The sequence below is a fragment of the Anguilla anguilla genome, chromosome 3 (assembly GCF_013347855.1).
Source record: "Anguilla anguilla isolate fAngAng1 chromosome 3, fAngAng1.pri, whole genome shotgun sequence".
NCBI classification, from domain to species: domain Eukaryota; kingdom Metazoa; phylum Chordata; class Actinopteri; order Anguilliformes; family Anguillidae; genus Anguilla; species Anguilla anguilla.
The window spans coordinates 5,328,300-5,347,330 of NC_049203.1; the positions used below are offsets into that span (position 1 = coordinate 5,328,300).

At 39.3% G+C, this 19,031-nt stretch overlaps 2 protein-coding genes across 3 annotated transcripts in view; both read left to right on the forward strand.

The window, feature by feature from the left end:
• Nucleotides 1-19,031, forward strand: part of LOC118222479 (immunoglobulin superfamily member 3-like) — a 125,812-nt gene that overhangs the window by 49,094 nt on the left and 57,687 nt on the right. The gene's annotated exons all lie outside the window — the stretch shown is intronic.
• LOC118223776 (immunoglobulin superfamily member 3-like) lies at nt 713-17,422 on the forward strand. 2 transcript variants are annotated; one of them, XM_035410754.1, is made up of 6 exons: nt 713-1,044; nt 1,176-1,529; nt 1,972-2,325; nt 2,662-2,769; nt 3,769-3,818; nt 3,980-5,076. In XM_035410754.1, exons 1-6 carry the CDS (start codon nt 879-881, stop codon nt 4,106-4,108), a joined length of 1,161 nt encoding a protein of 386 aa, XP_035266645.1. In that variant the 5' UTR covers nt 713-878; the 3' UTR covers nt 4,109-5,076. The 2 variants fall into 2 exon arrangements, with proteins under 2 accessions (XP_035266645.1, XP_035266646.1); XM_035410755.1 differs by lacking the exons at nt 2,662-2,769; nt 3,769-3,818; nt 3,980-5,076 and adding exons at nt 10,908-11,049; nt 17,213-17,422 and having other exon boundaries at nt 727-1,044.

A 19,031-nucleotide genomic window follows, 5' to 3' on the forward strand; every position in this document is an offset into this window, starting at 1 on the left:
AATATTTCAGTTATGAATTATGAGTTGTGCAATTACAAATCATAACTTACAAATTACAAATAACTTATTTAAAGACAACTGGTTTCACGCTGGTTTCAGTGCAGTGCAAAATCACAATGTAAGATCAGGTGTGACATCACAGTATGAACATTCCAGTGAGCTGCCCAATGTTCTGAACTCATTAGCATAATCAGCCATTCAAAACTTTTGTGAGGCTCTCATAGTAAAGACAACAGATCTTTTTTTTGTTGTTGTTTTTGACCACTTTTTTATGTTTTCAGATGATAGAAGTTGAAAAATATCAAAAATGCGTGTGAATGCAAAATCCTGTATCAATCCACCTACGGGCAGCACTGCCTCCTACTCCTGGAATGGGACAGCAGAGAAATTCAGCACCATGGACACTGCACACAAACACACACACACACACACATACACACACGCACACATACACACACGCACACGCATACACACATAGAGACGCACACACACATACATGAGCACACACCCACGCACACACACAAACACACATACACACACATGCACACACGCACCCACACACATATACACCCACGCACACACACACAGACATATTAATTACTGTAGTAAGAATTGAGGTGCCGTTTTCAATCTAAAGTTATTCTTAAAGTAAGCTATTTAAAACATTGTGAAGACTTCCACATTATTGCACTGTAAATAACTACTGGATTATTATTATTATTTGACCTATATTAAGCAGGATGGAAAAAATGACATCAGTGTTCTTTTTTTGCACTGAGGGTGTTTATCAGCAGATGCTTGTGCAGCTCTTGTGCACCCAAATTATTAAACAGCCAATCAAATCTGCCCCTGACATGTGCCCTCCTACTGTTCAGTGAATGACAAGGAATTATTACCTCAAGTCCTCCTCTTATCTGTACAGTTTGAGTTTTACAGCGCAGAGGACAAACAGGGTCTCAGGCAGAGGAGAGTCTCCAGAAGAGGAGAGTTCAGATACAGTGATGCCGCCACTCTGTGCTGTTCTTGTGCTTTTCAGCAAAGTCTGTAAGTGTATAATTATTAACTTAACAGTCAAAACAAGCTCAAAGACAGTATGGAGACATTTATACTGAGATCAGTGTTTTTCCCGTATTGTTCCCATTGTCAGTTGAAGGTGCTTTCTGTTCTTTTTCCAGATGGTCTGCTTGGGAAGAACATAGTTCAGCCTCACTCGCTTATGACAGCTCAGCTTGGAGACACTGTAACTCTCCCATGTTTCCATGCTAAAGATGATGTGCTATGGTACATATGGCTTAAGCAGCCTCTTGGACAGAAGCCTGAGAAATTGTTAATGATAAAAAATTCTGCACCTTATACTATAATTTTCAATGATTTTATAAACAGTACGCGCCTCAGTGCTAAAGCAGCAAAGGGGAGCTCGAACCTGACTGTGTCACAAGTAGAGCCGTCGGATTCAGCCACATACTGCTGCGCTGTTTCGCACGACAATGATATCAGCTTTGGAGAAGGAACTACATTAATGGTCCTGGGTAAATATGAACCTTCAGTCCACGTCTTATACTTCTTTTTTCTTGTACAGGATTTTGAAGGTGATTTAAAATTTGAAAATATCTTAAGAAAGCAGATCTTTTTTTGTAGGGTCACTAAAACTCCAAGCATTAAGAAATTGAGGTATATTAACATTTGTTATTACTGGAGAAACTGTTTGGTCAGCAAAACAGGCTAAAATTGCATTATTATGTGTCTAAACTCATTGATACAAAAGACATAAATAGACATTTTATTTATTTCTTTATTTTTTTTCTTTACTAAGCTAATTGCTAGATTGGAAATGACTAAACCAGATTTAAAATAATGTTTGTACAAAAAGAAAACCCTGCATATGCTTTTGAATGACAGAAATACTAAAATAATGATTGAATTCAAGCATGTATCCTGTTATAATTTTAATTATTGAACTGAATTCTTCAGGGTCAGAGTCACACAACAGGACAGTAGTACTGCAGCAGCCCGAGTCTGAGTCAGTGCAGCCAGGAAACTCTGCGACTCTGCATTGTACAGTACACACTGAGACCTGTGCAGGAGAACACAGTGTGTACTGGTTCAGACAGGGCTCAGGAGAGTCCCCTCCAGGAATCATTTACACCCATGGAAACAGGAGTGATGAGTGCCAGAGGAGCTCTGGGGCTGTGTCTCCCACACAGAGCTGTGTCTACAACTTCCCCAAGAGGAACCTCAGCCCCTCTGATGCTGGGACTTACTACTGTGCTGTGGCCACCTGTGGGGAGATCCTGTTTGGGAACGGGACCAAGCTGGACTTTGAGGGTAAGTAAAAAAATCAATCACATAATAAAAGCATTGTCTCAGTTTTTAAAAGGTTCATGCATTTTTTTATCATGTTTATTTTTCTAAATCATGTTGTATTAAGTCATTGTAACCAGTAGAAGATACTTCATCTGATATTATTGTGTTACTGTTTAACATATGCTCATTAATTTTTACATATATATTTTATATGTAAGTTGTTAATTGTTTTCTATCCCTCATTGTTATTTTCATGCAGATTAGTTTTTAGACAAGTAACACTGTCATTGTCTTTCTATGCTCTTATTAATATTTTTCATGCAGGGTGTTTACTAAATCTTTCTTTTAAAATGTCAGGGAATGAACATCTTCCTCTTTATTGCTTGGCGGGAGCTTTGACGTTGAGTGTGATCCTAAATATTGTCCTCATTCTGAAAATGAGAAAAAGTTGTGAGAAATGCAAAGGTAAGAGACAAAGTTATCAATGTGTGGTTTATGTCATGATTATTATTTACAACATTTTTTTTCAATAAATATTCTGTTAATTCAAATCAGACTAGTCTGAAACATTCAAGATCGTGAAAATACTCAGTACCTTAAAGGGTGTAGAGTCCAAAAATTAAAAGTAATCTGAAAATATGTTTTCTGTAAAGTAGTTGGCTTTCAAAATTTGATAACAATTTTGTCATCTTCATGAAAGGCTATTTCATAAGTAGCATGCAGAAATATTCACATACAGTCCCTGTACAGTTCTCTAAAGCAAAATCAGTTTTATAATATAACATACAGTTGCTCCATGGGTGCTGATGACTATCTTCTCACTACTTTTAGATATGTGCACATTATGTACACATATCACAGGTAAAAGCAAGCCAAACGTCTCTTCAATTTATGACACTTGATATTCTGATAGTGATTCCGATGTTATATATTGGTTCAAGTATTTCAGTTTTTTATTTCATTTTAACATTTTTTTTGGTACCAGCTGGCACTAACCAAATTATAGACATTATAGCTATGGTGTGACCCCAAGATTATGAAAAAATATTAAGGAAAAGCCAATAAAATTGAGCGCAGAATGAGCAGAATTAACTGGCATCCAAACAAATTAAAATACTTTTTAAGTGATATGTAATCTCCATTGAAGCCTATCCTGATTCCCTGGTGATTATATAATCAATACACTCCTCAGATATACTCCTCCTTGGAGCAGCAACTTACGGTCCTCCAGTGGTGAATATAATTGACTATATGAAATACTACTACCAGAAGTGCTACGACTGCTATGAATATTATTGTTAATAGTAACAATAATAGTAATAGTAATATGAATAATAAGAAGAAAAAGAAGAAGTACAGTACAAAAAGAAGAGGAGCTTTGTTAACTTTAAAAACCAGTGCATGAATTGAGTAATTCGTTTTTGACAACCACCAGCAGTTTACATTTTCCTTTTACTGACACAGGATCTGCATCAAACAACCAAGTGAGTGGAGAAGGCCTGGCGAGCAAACAGGTAAAAATATTATCTAAAAAATAATAAATAAATAAATAAATAAATGAATATATAAATAAATATTTCTTTTCTGTGGAGAATATCCTGGTTACATTATTATCAGTGTAGTATTATTAGTATGAAGTGTAGTCATATGTGGTGTGTATTTCTTTTTCTTTTAGTGTCAAGAGGAATCAATGAATTACGCTGCTTTGACTTTCACCACCAAGAAACCCAAAGTGAGGAGGAACAAGAGGGAAGTGGAGAAAGAAACAGTTTACTCAGATATGAGATTTAGAGACCATGAGTGAGGCTTTCCGTAAAAGCCATCTCCGTCACAAGAATAATCAAAATATTCCCTCACTAGAATTGGTGAACATCATACTATGTGGCTGTAAATTTTTTTACACGTACAGCATTTGCCTGCAGCTGTGCTTGTTTTTTGATTCCTCTGTTTTTCAAATACACAAAGTAAAATTTGTGCACTCTCTGGCAGTATCTGATAAATGGTCCTCAGTGTTGTTGAATGTGTTTGGGGCAGTAGCGTAGTATACTGCTTAGGGAACAGGACCCAATTCTCAGGTGACACACTGCCCTTTAGCCTGTATTATTGAGCAAGGATGTTATTCTGAATGACTTCAGGCTATAACTGTATAAAATAAAACTGTGTGCACATGTAAAATTGCACGAGTGCCTGTTAAATGCCAGTAATGTGATGTCACACAGAGATGGGAGAGTGAAATATTAGGACTACAAAACAAGGTCAGATTGTTAATGTGTCAGCCGTGATTCACTGATTAGATGGAATCAAAATGTTTTGCCGTGTACAGTTTTCGTGATTCAGAGCTAGTCAGTGATAAGAATAAATAGTAGATCCATTCGTTTTGGGGTTAATAGACATACTTTCAGCTGGGGAACGTGTGGTTATTTCCCCAACTGTTTATGAAAGGTCAGATGCTGTCCCAACCACTTTTCATACAATAAAATATTCATCACACACAGTGGGGTACGACAGTTTGGCCACCGCTGGTCAAATTGCATGCCTCTCTAAAACTTCTCTCTAAATGTATCTCTGGTGACTGTGGGCAAAGAGCTTTTATTTTATCAGTCCAAAGCACTTTGTGCCAAAAAAGCCTCAGGCGCACGTAACTGTAGTGTCCGCAGGTCCATTGCAGTGCTATGTAAGTTTTGCTTTGCATACCCAAACAGTCTACAGGCAGTGCTATTGGAGTCATTAGACGAACACTGGCTGCCAAATCAATTCATATATCAAACAATCAGCATCAATCAATGGGATACATTTCTGATACAAAGTGGCTGAATACTGTCATTTAAAGTTTTTTAGGGATTTTCTCCACATGGAGATGGCATGTAGAGATATGTCTGCGCATCCATACCACGGCTGTATCTGTCACAACTACTCATATGTGTCTGCCACTGCTTAGCCAGGAGAAACATCACTGTGAATATAGGTACTCTCCTGCATGCTTTATAACAGCTGGATATGCTTTCTGAAGGCTAGGCCTCTTGCTAGCAGAGCCCTTCCTGTACCTTCAGTAACCAAAGCACTTCCTGTATGCACAGCGACAGCTTGCGTTCTCAGTAACTGATCCGGTGCTGTACGTTTTAGACCACTCCTTCCTGTGTACAGGGACAGAGCATGAACAGGCTCTCACTTGCATTTCCTGCTGAGATGCCTGTCAGGTGTTCACAGGGGCCGATGATCTAGAGAACAAGGAGAGAGTAATGCCCTTACCCAGAATGGACTTGCATCTATAAAGGATTTAGTTTTGACAGCATAATATTAAACAATGACCCTAAAATAACAAAAGGGAGGCCTTAAAGGTCACATGGACAGATTCCTTTGCCTGATATGCTTCCTGCTCTGAGTTCACTGCACTGCTTATGGTTTCTGAAGGCTTTTGCACACGGCTCTCTTTTTCAATACCAGCAAAATGTGTTTGTCTGTTTCAAACTGCTCTGTTGTGGTGACAGGGGAGGTCCAGTTATTTTCCACTCAAAGCCTAATACATTCAGCTCTACACAGACCAGAGCTGCACAGGAAGACTGACCTGCAGCTCCTCCCTCTCTCGGCGCTGACGCTCTGATCAAGTTTATTCACCTCACACCACAGACCACCTTTCCATTACAACAGACCATAAGAGACAGAATTAGAAAACAGTGTACTTAACTTTCAAAAGAAAAATACTACTCAAAATCTGTCCACATGGTTCCAAATATAGTGCATAAATTGCAGGGACAAAATGATCAGTATCGCTCTCTATAATTATAAAGGCTTTTCAATTTTCAATTTTACATTCATTATCATTGACATGTTTTATGCTGTTGCTTTTTAGTTGTATTATAATGCAGAGCAAGGTCATCATAATCGTCTTTTATAATGTGTGTTGTTCAGAGTTTTACCAATAGGAAGCAGCACAGCATAGTCATTAAATTATTTATAAATGTGACATTAGGAAGATGATAAATTATAACGTCACAATCTATAACTCTTGATAGTCATGCCGTATTGGTCTGATTAAGGTGTTTTAGACATGTTCTTCAGCTTGTGTGCACCGTTAAAATTATTTATATACTGCTTACAATGTTGAATATCATTATACGTAAAATGCTCAGTTAAGTGCACATCATTAAAATATTTCAATATACACCCAATGAGTCATAAAAATACTAAAGTAAAGTGATAGTGTTTTTCCTGCACAAACATCATCAGATGCATCGAAGCACAGAGCATCTCGATCATCCCCCTCCTTTTCCTGCCCTGATGGTACATTCTATGTTCATGTGACCAGCTGTGGGGACACGGGACATGAAAGTGTTCTTGACTCATTCAGGACAAGCAGCATTCTTCATAAATGTATGTGCTGAGTAAGGTGTGGAGCAGAATGGATTTACATGAAACAATCCCTGTATCATGGGTGTTTGACTATGAGGATGTGAGTGTGTACAGTAGGTGAGGCAGAAGAGAGAGTGTGTGCCTGCGTGTTTGCACGCGCGTGTGTGTGTATGTGTGTGTGTGTGCGTGTGTGTGACCAAAGAAAGCAGTATCTCAGCAAGTTAGGTTCCATTTGTTATTGGAGGGCAGGGGGCAGGGCAGTATTAGTTATAGTCCGGTACTGTTTTTGTTTCCTGTTTATAACCTCTTTCCTTTGAGAGCACGCTAAAGATCACGCTCTGAGAACTGCTTGCTGGTCTGAGGGGGGTTTTTGCACAATGCTGGAGGTGCTGCTCTCTCTCTGTGGCTCAGTCTGACTCTCAGGCCACTGACTCAAAACAAAAACCTCTCTGCTCTGCCTTTGTGGTTTCCTCTCTCTTTCCTTTCTCTCTCGCTCTCTCTCTCTCTCTCTCTCTCTTTCTCTCTCTCTGATTTCCTGTGGTACTTCAGAAAGAGCAGAACTGTGTGTGTTCTCTTGAGATAATCAGTGATTACATGCAGTATATTTATGAAGAAAAACTCATTTTTCTTAGATCAGAGAGCTGACACACGTCTGTTGCAAGTAGTTTGAGGATTACTAATCATGGCCTTTTGTTGGCCATTTTATTACCTTTCACTGAGCTCAAACAACCCTTTGACATGTTGGTATATTAGGAGTTTAAACATTCTCCAAATGTAAACATTTCGATTTCATCCCAGATTAGTTTTCAAAGACTCTTCTTAATAATTCCTTTACCCTTACAGCCCTTGTGATGCCTTGCTGGGGGTGGCGATCAAATGGTGAACAAGCAAAATAAAGTCAAAAACATGCATTGCCTTTCCTTAGGCCTCTGCATGCATGCTTTTCATACATTACCAGGCATCTCTCTCTGTCATTTCAGTGGGGTCAGAACTGCATGTGCTCTTTTGAGATAATCAGTGATTACACACCATTTCTTTTTGAAGAATACACTTTGAGAACTCAGCTCAAATGGCTGTCAAATCTTTAACAAACAGTTTGAAAGCTTTGTAATCGTGGTCTTGATTGAACCACATTGCCTACTTTCAAAATACCCAAAACACCATGATCGTACAGTAGGGTGTTTAAAAATGTCACAATTGTAAACATTTTGATTTCATTCAGGACATGAATTAGGAGCCCAATACCCCTGCCTGTGAGAAGGACCTGTGCTGTCCATGGTCCTGCAGCTCTCCCAGGTTGCTTAGATACCTGGGTGCTGGAGGGACAGAACACCACCACCCTTCCGGGCACCACAACCTGCACAGCTAAGATTTTTAAACGAAAGTGCTGATTGTAGTTATGCAAGAAGTTTAAAGGAGCCTGTTTTGAAAAAGTTTAATTGCTGTTCATGCAGTCATGGATTTTGAGAGCTTAATTTATGATTTTAAAAAAATGTATGTATTTATTTCATTTATTTATTTAAAAACTTACATATTCTAATTTTAAATGCAACTAGGTGCATTGAACTGGCCCTTCATTGAGACAAGGCCAGGAGAGATAACAGAGGTAGTCCCCTTAATGAGGCCATTGTGATGTCATCCAGTGACAGAACCTCAGGCCTCTGACATTGAGACCCTGGATATGGACAATCTACATCATGTAAGTTATTGCTGGTACATTCCTCATTCTATTATGAGAAAATATTTCAGTTATGAATTATGAGTTGTGCAATTACAAATCATAACTTACAAATTACAAATAACTTATTCAAAGACAACTGGTTTCACGCTGGTTTCAGTGCAGTGCAAAATCACAATGTAAGATCAGGTGTGACATCACAGTATGAACATTCCAGTGAGCTGCCCAATGTTCTGAACTTATTAGCATAATCAGCCATTCAAAACTTTTGTGAGGCTCTCATAGTAAAGACAACAGATCTTTTTTTTGTTGTTGTTTTTGACCACTTTTTTTGTGTTTTCAGATGATAGAAGTTGAAAAATATCAAAAATGCGTGTGAATGCAAAATCCTGTATCAATCCACCTACGGGCAGCACTGCCTCCTACTCCTGGAATGGGACAGCAGAGAAATTAAGCACCATGGACACTGCACAGAAACACGCACACACACACACATACACACACGCACACGCATACACACATAGAGACGCACACACACATACATGAACACACACCCACACCCACACACATACACCCACGCACACACACATACACACATACACATACATGCACACACGCACCCACACACATATACACCCACGCACACACACACACAGACATATTAATTACTGTAGTATGAATTGAGGTGCCTTTTTCAATCTAAAGTTATTCTTAAAGCAAGCTATTTAAAACATTGTGACTTCCAGATTATTGCACTGTAAATAACAACTGGATTATTATTATTATTTGACCTATATTAAGCAGGATGGAAATAATGACATCAGTGTTCTTTTTTTGCACTGAGGGTGTTTATCAGCAGATGCTTGTGCAGCTCTTGTGCACCCAAATCATTAAACAGCCAATCAAATCTGCCCCTGACATGTGCCCTCCTACTGTTCAGTGAATGACAAGAAATTATTACCTCAAGTCCTCCTCTTATCTGTACAGTTTGAGTTTTACAGCGCAGAGGACAAACAGGGTCTCAGGCAGAGGAGAGTCTCCAGAAGAGAAGAGTTCAGATACAGTGATGCCACCACTCTGTGCTGTTCTTGTGCTTTTCAGCAAAGTCTGTAAGTGTATAATTATTAACTTAACAGTCAAAACAAGTCTGCTCAAAGACAGTATGGAGACATTTATACAGAGATCAGTGTTTTTCCCGTATTGTTCCCATTGTCAGTTGAAGGTGCTTTCTGTTTTTTTTCCAGATGGTCTGCTTGGGAAGAACATAGTTCAGCCTCACGCGCTTATGACAGCTCAGCTTGGAGACACTGTGACTCTCCCATGTTTCGATGCTAAAGATGACTATGTGCAATGGTACAGATGGTTTAAGCAGCCTCTTGGACAGAAGTCTGAGAAATTGTTAATGATAAAAAATTCTGAACCCTATACTATAGAATTCAATGAGTTTATAAACAGAACGCGCCTCAGTGCTAAAGCAGCAAAGGGGAGCTCAAACCTGACTGTGTCACAAGTAGAGCCGTCGGATTCAGCCACATACTACTGCGCTGTTTCGCTCGACGACGATATCAGCTTTGGAGAAGGAACTACATTAATGGTCCTGGGTAAATATGAACCTTCAGTCCACGTCTTATACTTCTTTTTTCTTGTACAGGTTTAGAAGATGATTTAAAATTTGAAAAAATCTTAAGAAAGCAGATCTTTTTTTTGTAGGGTCACTAAAACTCTGCTTTGTGTACTCATGCTTTGTGTAAGCATTAAGAAATTGAGGTGCATTAACATTTGTTATTACTGGAGATACTGTATGTTCAGCGAAACAGGCTAAAATTGCATTATTATTTTTCTAAACTCATTTATACAAAAGACATAAATAGACATTTTCTTTATTTCTTTATTTTTTTCTTTACTAAGCTAATTGCTATTTTGGAAATGACAAAACCAGGCTTAAAATAGTGTACAAAAAGAAAACCCTGCAAATGCTTTTGAATTACAGAAATACTAAAATAATGATTGAATCCATGCATGTATCCTGTTATAATTTTATATATTGAACTGAATTCTTCAGGGTCAGAGTCACACAGCAGGACAGTAGTACTGCAGCAGCCCGAGTCTGAGTCAGTGCATTCTGGAGACTCTGTGACTCTGCAGTGTACAGTACACACTGAGACCTGTGCAGGAGAACACAGTGTGTACTGGTTCAGACAGGGCTCAGGAGAGTCCCCTCCAGGAATCATTTCCACCCATGGAACCAAGAGTGATGAGTGCCAGAGGAGCTCTGGGGCTGTGTCTCCCACACAGAGCTGTGTCTACAACTTCTCCAAGAGGAACCTCAGCTCCTCTGATGCTGGGACTTACTACTGTGCTGTGGCCACCTGTGGGGAGATCCTGTTTGGGAACGGGACCAAGCTGGACATTAAGGGTAAGCTCATTTAAATTTATGTATGATTTAATATCACAGTTAGTATTAATTCACATTTGTTATTAAATTAATAAGGAAAATATTTAGATTTTAACATAATTTTGATTGTTGCAACATCAATGTCATTCTCAAAATCCTAAACAAATATTTATATTTCAGGAGGTGAATTATCCACGCTTGTCTGGCTCTCGATCATAAGGACTGGAGTTCTCTGTTGCATGTTGCCCATATTTGTCCTCATCTATTGCAAAAAGGCATAAATAATAATGCTAATACGGGATTCATATCATTATATCAGCATGTGTGTCATGTACATTTTAATATCTCCTTCTTTTTCTCCTTTCTCTTGTTATTCAAATTTTTTTTCCAGAGAACAATATCTGTTCACAAATTCACCAGGTGTATTAATCCTAATGTGCTGTTCTGATAAAGTTGGCAGAACAGCCTGAGACAGCTGATGTTACTCAAACAATGTAATGCAATTAAACTTAATTCCAGTCATTTGAAATGCATGGTTATGATTATGTTCTTGATCCAGTACTCTGAACTTTTTGAACACAGACAGTTATAGCGGAAAGGATATTGTCAACTTTAGTCAGAACCTGTAAATACAAGCAATATTTCTCTCAGTCTACGGTAGCGGCTGGCTCTTCGTGAAGATGTCTTATTTTGGGCTGTTTGAGGAATCAAATTTATTCTTAGAGAAAACACGCACTTTGGAAAAAACATGCGAATACACATCACATGCATACATTAAGATAATAAGTTGAAGATACAAATGAAAATATATTGCAGTACAGAAAGTACATGAACCGAACTTTGGTACTGAGAGCTAATGGTTTGCAAACAGTAGCTTCAAACATACAGTTGAGACACAGTAACGGAATCTTAAGACTGTTATCGCCATTCCTGTTTTTACAACAGAAATGTATCGTAGTGTGGTGCAGCCAATATTTTCGGTATTGGAAAAAACTTTTACTGATCAGTAACAGCAAAAGCTCATGCTTAACCTCCTATCACATATTCATGCAGAGTCTCTCATTGATGGTCATTCATTTCCACTAAGGGCTAATGCTACATGTATAGCAGGCTGTGCCTTTAAAATAGGCCTGACGAGGGCCTGGTTACCATTCAGTCTGAGGTCTGTCTGTTCTGCCCAGTATTGTGACCTGGTGGCATAGATACATTTGTGCCAAACAGAATAATCTGTCAGTTTCACACTATTTTAGGATTTTATTATTAGTTTTTTAAATCTGCAGACTTTCTTGTACGCATCACATTGTACATGGAAAGGTCCCAGCGTTAAATGTCTGATCAGTTTTCGAGTTGCTTTTTGTCGAGCCTCAACTCAAAGTTAGGACATGCCGTAGTATTTGGAACGCTAACACTAGTTGCTTGGAGCTAATTAAAGCTGCTTTAGCTTCATAGTGCTCGTTAGTCTTGGATGGTAGATTTTGCACTGATGCACTTTTCTCTTTGGTGGGTTCATGGGTCTATATCATGTTTGGTTATGAGAGTGGACTGCCCGGCGAACAGTCCCAGTGATATTGCGGTTTCAAAAGAGCTAAAAAATGCTCACAGGGAAAGTAGGAACCTGTGTCAGGGAGTACTGTAGCCCAGGCCCTCCCTCCATTACATAGATTCACAAATATCCTGATCACTTTTCTAGTCAGGACATCATCCACAGTGTTAACATCATCATCATCATCCTCATCATCATCGCCATTATTAACATCATCACCACCACCTCATCATCATCATCATCATCATCATTTTTCAACTTATTTCAGACAATGAACAATTTGACTAAATGATTTAAGTTTAATAATTTGACGAGTGTTTAATAATTATTCTGTGGTAAATAGGTATTCTCGACTGCATGCAGGCAGTCTATCTCTAAAGGATGTTTAGAGATAGACATCAGAATGACACCCTGGTCAGTCACTAGGTACAGTACCATGAAGTTTCGATCCTGAGAATTATATCTACAAAACAGGTTAAGGATGATTGACAGCGGGGACAGCGAATAGAATGATGAATGGCTCTCCTGCAGCAGTACAGAGGGGGAAAAAAAACACACGACGTGGAACGTAACATTTGTCAAATAGTCAAAAAACCGAACGGGCTGCAGGTAGTATGGCGGTGGGGATGGTAGGGTCACAGGTATTCTGCTTGTGTATCTTAAGAGACAAACTCTCAGACCATTTCCATAAAATAAATACATTTTTATGGCTGTCTGAATGCTCTTGGGACAGAAACTCTTGTTTAAGGGTAAAAGAATAAAATGCAGGCACTCAATGTCACATGGAGAGAAACTTTGGCTGATATGCTTCGTGCTCTGAGGTCACTGCACTGCTTATTGTTTCTAAAGGCTTTTTCACACGGCTCTCTCTCTTTCACTACCAGAAAAATGAGTTTGTCTGTTTCAGACTGCTCTGTTGTGGTGACAGGGGAGGTCCAGTTATTTTCCACTCACAGCCTTATACATCGACACACACCAGAGCTGCACAGGAAGACTGACCTGCTGCACAGAGCAGTATTCACACCTCCCTCTCTCAGCGCTGAAACCACACTGAGGCTTTGATCAAATGCACCCGCCTCACACAAGAGAGGCCTAGATGCCAGTGCACTTTTATTCATAATCTGTCCCCAAGATATACATATACACTCAATAAGTCATAAAACATTTAAAAATACTGAAATGATGTGAGCACAGAACATCTGATCATTCCCCTCCTTTTCCTGCCCTGATGGTACATTCCATGGTCATGTGACCAGCTGTGGTGATACGGGACATGAACGTTCTTGACTCATTTAAGACATACAGCATTCTTCATTTTGAATGTATGCGCTGAGTAAGGTGTGGAGCAAAATGGACTCACAGGAAACTATCCTTGTATCACGGGGGGGTTGACTATCAGGATGTGAGTGTACAGGGGAGGGGGAAGAGAGAGTGCGTGCCTGTGTGTGTGTGTGTGTGTGTGTGACCAAAGAGAGTAGTATCCAAGAAAGTTAAGTTCCATTGAGGACTGGGGGGCAGGGCAGTATTAATTATTGTCCGGTACTGTTTTTGTTTCCTGTTTGTAACCTTTTCCTTTGAGATCATGTTGGAGATTACGCTCTGAGACCTGCTTGCTGGACTGAGGGGAGTTTTTGCACAATGCTGGAGGTGCAGCTCTCTGTGTGTTTTGGTCTGACTCTCTGGCCACTGACTGAAAGCAAAACCTCTCTGCTCTGCGTTTGTGGTTTCCTCTGCATGCACCCCTTTCAAACCTGGCACCTCCCTCTCTGTCTGCCTGACTCTCTCTCTCTCTCTCTCTCTCTCTCTGATTTCCTGTGGTACTTTAGAAAGAGCAGAACTATGTGTGCTCTCTTGAGATAATCAGTGATTACACACCATTTCTTTTTGAAAAATACATTGAGAACTCAGTTCAAATGGCTGTCAGAAATCATTCATAAACGGTTTGAAAGCTTTCTAATCATGGTCTTTCATTGCCCATTTTTCTCATTTTCACCATGTTTGTACAGTAGGATGTTTAAACATGTCACAATTGTAAACATTTTGATTTCATTCAGGACATGAATTGGTAGCCCAATACTCTTCTTAATGCTTCTTTTACCCTAATAGACTTTGTGATGCAGCGCTGGGGGTGGCCACTGTATCACACGCTGAAAAGACCAAATGAAATGAAAAAATATCTTACTTTCAATAGTCCAGGAACTGAAAAACAACAACAACAAAAAAATACCAAAAGTCCACATCAAACTAACCCTTTAAACACAACAACCTTTCAGAAAAAAGATTCCTTACAACTGTGAGCAAGGCCCTACTATAAGGCCCAGTGATTAATCAATGGGGAGCAGCTGGCCTAATTAGAATGAGCCACACCTGCCCCCCTGCCTGTGAGAAGGGCCGGTGCTGTCCATGGTCCTGCAGCTCTCCCAGGTCGCTGGAATACCTGGGTGCTGGAGGGACAGAACACCATCACCCTTCCTGGCATAGTAAAGACAACAGTTTTTTGTTGTTTTTGACCACTTTTCTGTGTTTTCCGATGAAAGAATTTGAAAAATATGAAAAATGCATGTGAATGCAGAATCCCGGCCCAATCCACCTACGGGCAGCACTGCCTCCTACTCCTGGAATGGGACAGCAGAGAAATTCAGCACCATGGACACTGCACACATAAACACGCACACACACACACACACACACACACACACACACACACATACTCACATACACACACACACACACACACTCCACACTAACTCACACACACACACACATACACACTCCACACAAACACACACACACAGACACATAAACCTCCACGCACACACACATAGATGAGCACACACACGCACCCACACACATATACACCCACGCTCACACACATACACACATACACACACATGCACACACGCACCCACACACATATACACCCACGCACACACACACAGACATATTAAACTGTAGTACGAATTGAGGTGCCCTTTTCAATCTAAAGTTATTTTTAAAGTAAGCCAGTTAAAACATTGTGAAGACTTCCACATTATTGCACTGTAAATAACAACTGGATTATTATTATTATTTGACCTTTATTAAGCTGGATGGAAAAAATGACATCAGTGTTCTTTTTTTGCACTGAGGGTGTTTATCAGCAGATGCTTGTGCAGCTCTTGTGCACCCAAATCATTAAACAGCCAATCAAATCTGCCCCTGACATGTGCCCTCCTACTGTTCAGTGAATGACAAGAAATTATTACCTCAAGTCCTCCTCTTATCTGTACAGTTTGAGTTTTACAGCGCAGAGGACAAACAGGGTCTCAGGCAGAAGAGAGTCTCCAGAAGAGGAGAGTTCAGATACAGTGATGCCACCACTCTGTGCTGTTCTTGTGCTTTTCAGCAAAGTCTGTAAGTGTGTAATTATTAACTTAACAGTCAAAATAAGTCTGCTCAAAGACAGTATGGAGACATTTATACAGAGATCAGTGTTTTTCCCGTATTGTTCCCATTGTCAGTTGAAGGTGCTTTTTGTTTTATTTCCAGATGGTCTGCTTGGGAAGAACATAGTTCAGCCTGATGTGCTGGTGACAGCTCAGCTTGGAGACACTGTGACTCTCCCATGTTTCTATGCTAAAGATGATGTGCTATGGTACAGATGGCTTAAGCAGCCTTTCGGACAGAAGCCTGAGCAATTGTTAATGATAAAAAATTCTGAACCTTATACTATAAAATTCAATGATTTAAACAGCACACGCCTCAGTGCTAAAGCAGCAAATGGGAGCTCGAACCTGACTGTGTCACAAGTAGAGCCGTCGGATTCAGCCACATACTACTGCGCTATTGTGCTCAAAGATGAACTCAGCTTTGGAGAAGGAACTACATTAATGGTCCTGGGTAAATTTGAACCTTCAGTCCACGTCTTATACTTCTTTTTTCTTGTACAGGTTTTGAAGATGATTTAAAATTTGAAAAAATCTTAAGAAATCAGATATTTTTTTGTAGGGTCACTAAATCTCTAAGCATTAAGAAATTGAAGTATTTCAACATTTGTTATTACTGGAGATACTGTATGTTCAGCGAAACAGGCTAAAATTGCATTATTATTTTTCTAAACTCATTGAGACAAACATAAATAGACATTTTCTTTATTTCTTTATTTTCTTCTTTACTTAGCTAATTGCTAGTTTGGAAATGACAAAACCAGATTTAAAATAGTGTTTGTACAAAAAGAAAACCCTGCATATGCTTTTGAATTACAGAAATATATAAATTATGATCGAATCCAAGCTTGTATCCTGTTATAATTTTAATTATTGAACTGAATTCCTCAGGGTCAGAGTCACACGGCAGGACAGTAGTACTGCAGCAGCCCGAGTCTGAGTCACTGCAGCCAGGAAACTCTGCGACTCTGCAGTGTACAGTACACACTGAGACCTGTGCTGGAGAACAGAGTGTGTACTGGTTCAGACAGGGCTCAGGAGAGTCCCCTCCAGGAATCATTTACACCCATAGAACCAGGAGTGATGAGTGCCAGAGGAGCTCTGGGGCTGTGTCTCCCACACAGAGCTGTGTCTACAACTTCCCCAAGAGGAACCTCAGCCCCTCTGATGCTGGGACTTACTACTGTGCTGTGGCCACCTGTGGGGAGATCCTGTTTGGGAACGGGACCAAGCTGGACTTTGAGGGTAAGCTCATTTAAATGTATGTACGATTTGTTATTTAATTAATAAGGAAAATATTTAGATTTTAACATAATTTTGATTGTAGCAACATCAATGTCATTCACAAAATCCTAAACAAATATTTATATTTCAGGAGGTGAATTATCCACGCTTGTCTGGCTCTCGATCATACGGACTGGAGTTCTCTGTTGCATGTTGCCCATATTTGTCCTCATCTATTGCAAGAAGGCATAAATAATAATGCTAATACGGGATTCATATCATTATATCAGCAGGTGTGTCATGTTCATTTTAATATCTCCTTCTGGGTATTCTTTTTCTCCTTTCTCTTGTTATTCAAATTTTTTTTTCCAGAGAACAATACCTGTTCACAAATTCACCAGGTGTATTAATCCTAATGTGCTGTTCTGATAAAGTTGGCAGAACAGCCTTAGACAGCTGATGTTACTCAAACAATGTAATGCAATTAAACTTAATTCCAGTCATTTGAAATGCATGGTTATGATTATGTTCCTGATCCAGTACTCTGAAATTTTTTAACACAGACAGTTATAGCGGAAAGGATATTGTCAACTTTAGTCAGAACCTCTAAATACAAGCAACATTTCTACGGTAGCTGCTGGCTCTTCGTGAAGATGTCTTATTTTGGGCTGTTTGAGGAATCAAATTTATTCTTAGAGAAAACACACACTTTGGAAATAACATGTGAATACATATCACATGCATACATTAAGATAATAAGTTGAAGATACAAATGAAAATATATTTCAGTACAGAATGTTCATGAACATAACTTTGGCACGGAGAGCTAATGGTTTGCAAACAGTAGCTTCAAACATACAGGTGAGACACAGTAACGGAATCTTCGGACTGTTATCGCCATTCCTGTTTTTACAACAGAAATGTATCGTAGTGTGGTGCAGCCAATATTTTCGGAATTGGAAAAAAATTGTACTGATCAGTAACAGCAAAAGCTCATGCTTAACCTCCTATCACATATTCATGCAGTGTGTGTCTCATTGATGGTTATTCATTTCCACTAAGAGCTAATTCTACATGTATAGCAGGCTGCCTTTAAAATAGGCCTGACGAGGGCCTGGTTACCATTCAGTCTGAGGTCTGTCTGTTCTGCCCAGTATTGTGACCTGGTGGCATAGATACATTTGTGCCAAACAGAAAAATCTGTGAGTTTCACACTATTTTAGGATTTTATTATTATTTTTTAAATCTGCAAACTTTCTTGCACGCATCACATTGTACATGGAAATGTCCCAGCATTAAATGACTGATCAGTTTTCGAGTTGCTTTTTGTCGATCCTCAACTCAAAGTTAAGACATGCCGTAATATTTGGAACGCTAACACTAGTTGCTTGGAGCTATTTAAAGCTGCTTTAGCTTTATAGTGCTCGTTAGTCTTGGATGGTAGATTTTGCACTGAACATCCAGGCATTAGAGAATCAAGTGTAATGCGTACAAGAAAAAACAAAAAAACAACTAGCATAATGTGGGCATGATGCACTTTTCTCTTTGGTGGGTTCATGGGTCTGTATCACGTTTGGTTGTGAGAGTGGACCTCCCTGCGAACAGTGCCAGTGCCATTTCAGTTTCAAAAGAGCTAAAAAATGCTCACAGGGAAAGTAGGAACTTGTGTCAGGGAGTACTGTAGCCCAGGACCTCCCACCATTACATAGATTCACAAATATCATGATCACTTTTCTAGTCAGGACACCATCCACAGTGTTAACATCATCATCATCCTCATCATCATCGCCATTGTTAACATCACCACCACCACCTCATCATCATCATCATCATCATCGTCAATTTTCCAGCTTATTTCAGACAATGAACAATTTGACTAAATGATTTAAGTTTAATAATTTGACGAGTGTTTAATAATTATTCTGTGGTAAATAGGTATTCTCGACTGCATGCAGGCAGTCTGTCTCTAAAGGATGTTTAGAGATAGACATCAGAATGACACCCTGGTCAGTCACTAGGTACAGTACCATGAAGTTTCGATCCTGAGAATTATATCTACAAAACAGGCAATTTTTACACCATTTGCATAATTTAATAATCATTAAAATAATA

Excerpts from the sequence above, each read along its gene's own strand:
- LOC118223776 (XM_035410754.1), top strand. The coding sequence starts at position 879 with ATGACAAGGAATTATTACCTCAAGTCCTCCTCTTATCTGTACAGTTTG. Across the intron at positions 2,326-2,661 it reads GACCAAGCTGGACTTTGAGG|GGAATGAACATCTTCCTCTT; the intron begins GTAAGTAAAAAA and ends TTAAAATGTCAG. Across the intron at positions 2,770-3,768 it reads AAGTTGTGAGAAATGCAAAG|GATCTGCATCAAACAACCAA; the intron begins GTAAGAGACAAA and ends TTACTGACACAG.